The following is a 5,000-nucleotide window of genomic DNA, read 5'->3' on the forward strand; positions in this document are numbered from 1 at the left end:
TTGTTGTCATTCTGTTTCCCAGAGCCCGTTCCATCAGTTATAGGCTACCGCGTGTATTGCGCACTAAAAAGTTGGAGGGTCAATCCAGGGACCGGACACTGATTGGCTGCACGGCTCGACCCTCGCCTCTGTCACTCAAACACAACCCAGTCGGCCAGCATCCAATCACAGCGCGCCCTTAGCGGAGCCATTATCCCCTGGCCAATCGCGTCGCGCTGACCTCTCTGCCGGGGCGGGGGGTGCATGCCCATATTTGGAAGTGAGGCCCATTTATGGAAGGCGGCTCTGCGCTCCGCTATGAGACGGCCTGTTTAGTGTCACTTTCACCCCGATCCGCCGACGGTTCTCGTAGATGGGACGGACCACTGAAGGGTGAAGCAGGCTCCACTTGACTAGCTGAAGCCTCCTGTGTTTAGACGCGCGGTTCATCTCGGAGCGCTCACCACCACCACCAAACACGGCTCTAAGGGAAACTCTTACGCACCAGATCTGGAGAAGAGGGGACTATTCTTCGAGAGGACTTCGCTTCACGTTGCGCTTTTCCACGGAGGTTCTGGAGACACTTTGAACAACGCGTAAAGAGGCGATTATAAGAGCGGTTTGGGGTTTGATTTAAATAATTCATCCAGGTTTTCCCACTCAGGTGACACTTCTTCTTCAATCGAGGAAAGCTCAAGCGCTGCGGGAATCTGACGATTTCACGTCGGATTTCACGTGTTCCGTAAGAAATCGCGTTTACGCTTTAGTGTATCGACTGTTGGTCCACCTTTACCGTCGTTTTTCCCGTCCCTGCGTGGGGTTTGTTCCGCTGTGGGTCCACGGAGAAGGGGAAGGTGTTTATGGATCCACGGCCACGGAGCGACACGAGGAGCTGTGTACGACGCGCGCTCACGAATCGATCATGTTGACCCGCTGTTGCGATCAGAAACTTTGAGCCAAGTTTACACAAAAAACCCAAACAGATCAACCCACACACGGACACATTCGGTTCCAAATCGATCTCCCCAGCGTATCTCCAGAGGAAGTGGGGAAGCCCCGCTCGGTGCGTTTGGTTTTCCTCCAGACGTCAGCACGGATCTCTGTGTCCTCCCCGCGCGGCGGACGGAGTTGGACTCTCTCGGTGTTTCAACCACCAACGTGTGTCAGATAGCATGGCAATGGTAGTAAACCAGTGGCAAGAGAACATCTCGGCCGACCCGGGCTCCCAGCTGCAGATCTGCGGCCAGGAACCGGGAGGAACCCCCGGGACGCCCAACGGATCCACGCCGGGCAATGAGGGACTCTCCGGGGACAAGATCCCCAACGTGGACTGCATGGTGTGCGGGGACAAGTCCAGCGGGAAGCACTACGGCCAGTTTACCTGCGAGGGCTGCAAGAGCTTCTTCAAGCGCTCGGTGAGGCGGAACCTGAGCTACACCTGCCGGGGGAACCGGGACTGCCCCATCGACCAGCACCACCGGAACCAGTGCCAGTACTGCCGGCTGAAGAAGTGCCTCAAGGTCGGCATGCGGAGAGAAGGTGAGAGAGGTGCCTTGGACACGTTCATTTACCTTGTTGTTTCATTGTGAGGGACGTTTTCCTTGCAGACTAGAGTGACATTGATATTTGATCAAAGTAAATAGAAATGACAATGTAAAATAGGCCAATGCATTTCTGAATGGGTGCAGCCTGGTAGGCTAAACAAATGGTGTTAATAAGAGTGTTCCCTTTATCAGACTTGGTGTTGGGTTTTTAAAACAAGGTTCTGTAATAATCACCTTTAAACTGCTCCGTACCATGCTCTGATTGTCTCCTGGTCTCCTGGTTTATGTCCTGCCATTTTCTTCTCCTTTCCGACCCGGTTCCAGGACATTCGTTTGACATATCTACCGTAATAGTATTCTCTAAATCAACGGTATTCTCTTAGACGACCGAGTTACAGCTTATTAACAACCGGGCTAGTAGGAGGATCAGCCGATATTTGTTATTGTGCAATTAATTGACATAAAACATGAACGCAGAAGCTAATTGAGGTATCAAAAGTTGTTTTTATTCACTAAACGCACTTTGCTCAGAATAAATAACTGGCCAAAAGTACAACAACAGCATTTACCTACAAATGAGCTTATGGACATTTAGAAATGGAGAAAACAAGACCAGTTAACAGAAAACCTCCCCTGCACGCTGAACACGAGAGAAGACCCAGAAGGCCTGGGGGAGTTTACAGCCAAAAGGCCGTCCGCTCCCTACTGGGTTTAAACCCCACAACAGTGGAAACAGTCCTTAAGCCAGTGTGTGAAGGGTACACAGTGTTGTGTCGGCCTCCCGTAGGCCCCCGGGGCACCGGGGCCCGGTCAGGCCCCCTCTCCCCCCGCCTGGTCCCGTGGAGATCCTACTGTCCTTTCATCCCCTCGGATGACTCAATCCACGGCTCTCCGTGGCGGCGGGGTAATAATATTAGTCACGTTATTTCAATTATTCCCCCGCACCAGCTGCTACGCGCGTCCACGTGTGAATCACAGGCTTCGGCTTGTGTTGCGGTGCGTAAAAAACGGTTAAATAGTTGCGCACGGTTTGTGTCAGTGCGTTTAAGGTCAAAGATGCGCCAAACTGCGGCGCATTTTAAGCCCTCTAATTTGTGTTTAATAATACGAAGGATTTAATTAATATATGTATGTAGGCCAAATGATTGGTATCATACTTTATAATTGTGGCTTTGATATGATGGGTTAGATATTTTCATTTGATTAAAATAAAAAGAGGGAGAGAGACGAAAAAGCAGTCCAAGACAACCTATTGCATATTCATGTATTCTGATGAAAACATATTTTTCAATATAATATCAAATGTCACCAAAAGTTCCCTAAAAATAAGCATTTTCTCCTCAATTTGAGACCTGGTAATAAGGAAAGTTAACTCCGTTTCCAAAACACTGGTCCAACATGTTGTCCATGAGATGGTTGTCAATTCACAACTATTTTGTTTGTCGTTTTTTAATCGAAGATAACTATTTCAAACTTTATTGATCACCTTCAAAGAGTGAAAATAAATATTTCCTCGTTCGATTGAGATGAGGCGGGTGAGACGGAGTTAAGGGCCTCTGACGAGCCGCCATTTATTAACTTTCACCGATTACTACACAGATAGCCCACTAAGCTCGCTACACATTGGCTTAAACATTGTATGTATGACTTGTTGACACTGCTGCTGCTGAAATATTTACAGGGAATTTATAAACTCCTCACTCCCTTTAACAAGACATAGAAATGTTAAAATAGATATAAATTTAATTTGAACTCCCAGGAGTTCATTGTTTACCTTGGGGTATTTGTTCAATTGTAAGTGCAATTATTTGTTACAAACAAATATGATTTGCCAGGATATCTGCCTGCACAATACTCAAATTATAAATAGTTTAGTATCAGGTTGTTCTTCAAAGTTTTATGTTCACAATAGCTGGCTATTTTATTCATTTTATATGAACTATTCCATATTAGTTCCCTCTCTTCTCTACCTGGACGAAGTAAAACGATGAATTAATGAGAGTTTGAAAAGCTTTAGTAATAAGCTTTACACAGAGGACTCTTCATTTGGCAGTGGTGGCCTGAGCCTGTCTCTGTGTGTGGTTCATCAGGAGTGATCGGTGCATTAAGAGCCCTTTTGTGGCTGCTGTGATGGGAGAGCGCTTTTATTTTAAAAGGTCTCCCATGGTCTCCATCGCAAGAGCAGAAGAAAAAGGGTTTTATTGTACATCTTACACAAGTGTACTCCTGCAATGTCACACACACACACACACACACACACACACACACACACACACACACACACACACACACACACACACACACACACACACACACACACACACACACACACACACAGACACACATACAAACACACACAAACAAAACTTTTTTAAAAAGTGCGTGGGTTAATAAGGTTACATTAATTAACGATTAGTTAACGTTAGCACATTATAGTACACATTATTATATAGCAATAGCATAGGGGCTAGGGTTAAGTTCCCTATTTCATAATCTATACATTAATACCGTAGTTAACATGAAAACATTCATCAATTATTACAAGACACAATGGTTCGCTGTTAAATAACTTTTGGTTAATAATTATTACTGCATTTTCTTTAAATGAATGGTTAATTATTGTGCCCTTATTGTGAAGTGTAACCTTATCTTATCTATACCCTGCCGCACCAACGTTGAGACACACACAGGCCCACACACAAATAGAAACAACATGGTGTATCAGCATATTACAAAGTCATTTGTTGATCAGTCTGAGTAAACCTGAGGACGTATTGACATTTCCTGGGCACAGTACGACCAGTACCCTGTCGGGGTGGGGGCCTGGTGGTACCTCCGTCTCCATGTAGTTCACACCCGCCAGTATCAAACAGCGGTGTCAAGTGCAGGTCAATGGAAACTAAAACATTACCAATAGATGGCCGGGAGTCAAGGTTCACTGTGTGCTTGAGCGGGCCCCAGGCCTCGGTGGGTAAACACTGAGCACCGTCCCCACCGTCCCGCTGACGTTCCCGCTGACGTTCCCGCTGACGTTCCCGCTGACGTTCCCGCTGACGTTCCCGCTGTCGTTCCCACTGATCCCCCCCCCCCGCCGCCGCCCGCACTGGGAACGGCCACAGAGTCAACAGAGACGTATCAAAGTTTAACCTGCCTTTTTTTCTCTCTTGGAAAACATTTACCTGTTGCAGTGTGCTGGGCGGAGGGGTTGGAATCGTTCCCTCTTTGGGGAAGTCCATCGCGGGGAACCCCAATGGAAGCTGGGCCAGGACCGCCAACGATGAGGGACTGGAAAATGGTTTCCAGTCCGACATCGTTCGAGTCCTCTCCCAGCCTCCATTGGAGTCGCACTCGGTGGATAGCTGTAGCTCATTAGGCGGTCCACAGGATAACATTAGCATTAAGCTTCTCTGTCAATGCTATGGTTAGCATTTAGCTCTCCCCAAAGGCTAACGGTACCAAGATCTAGCAGTCCCCCAA

General features: G+C 47.4%; 1 protein-coding gene across 2 annotated transcripts in view; it reads left to right on the forward strand.

The window, feature by feature from the left end:
* Positions 1-293: 293 nt before the first annotated feature.
* nr2f5 (nuclear receptor subfamily 2, group F, member 5) overlaps positions 294-5,000 on the forward strand; it is a 25,416-nt gene continuing 20,709 nt past the window's right edge. Inside the window, exon 1 of one of the 2 annotated variants that reach the window (XM_030350238.1) lies at positions 294-1,527. In XM_030350238.1, coding sequence (XP_030206098.1) covers positions 1,152-1,527 — 376 coding nt within the window. In that variant the 5' untranslated portion in view covers positions 294-1,151. The remainder of the gene's footprint in view (positions 1,528-5,000) is intronic. The other variant, XM_030350239.1, reaches the window with a different exon arrangement.

The sequence above is a fragment of the Gadus morhua genome, unplaced genomic scaffold, assembly GCF_902167405.1.
Source record: "Gadus morhua unplaced genomic scaffold, gadMor3.0, whole genome shotgun sequence".
Taxonomy (NCBI): domain Eukaryota; kingdom Metazoa; phylum Chordata; class Actinopteri; order Gadiformes; family Gadidae; genus Gadus; species Gadus morhua.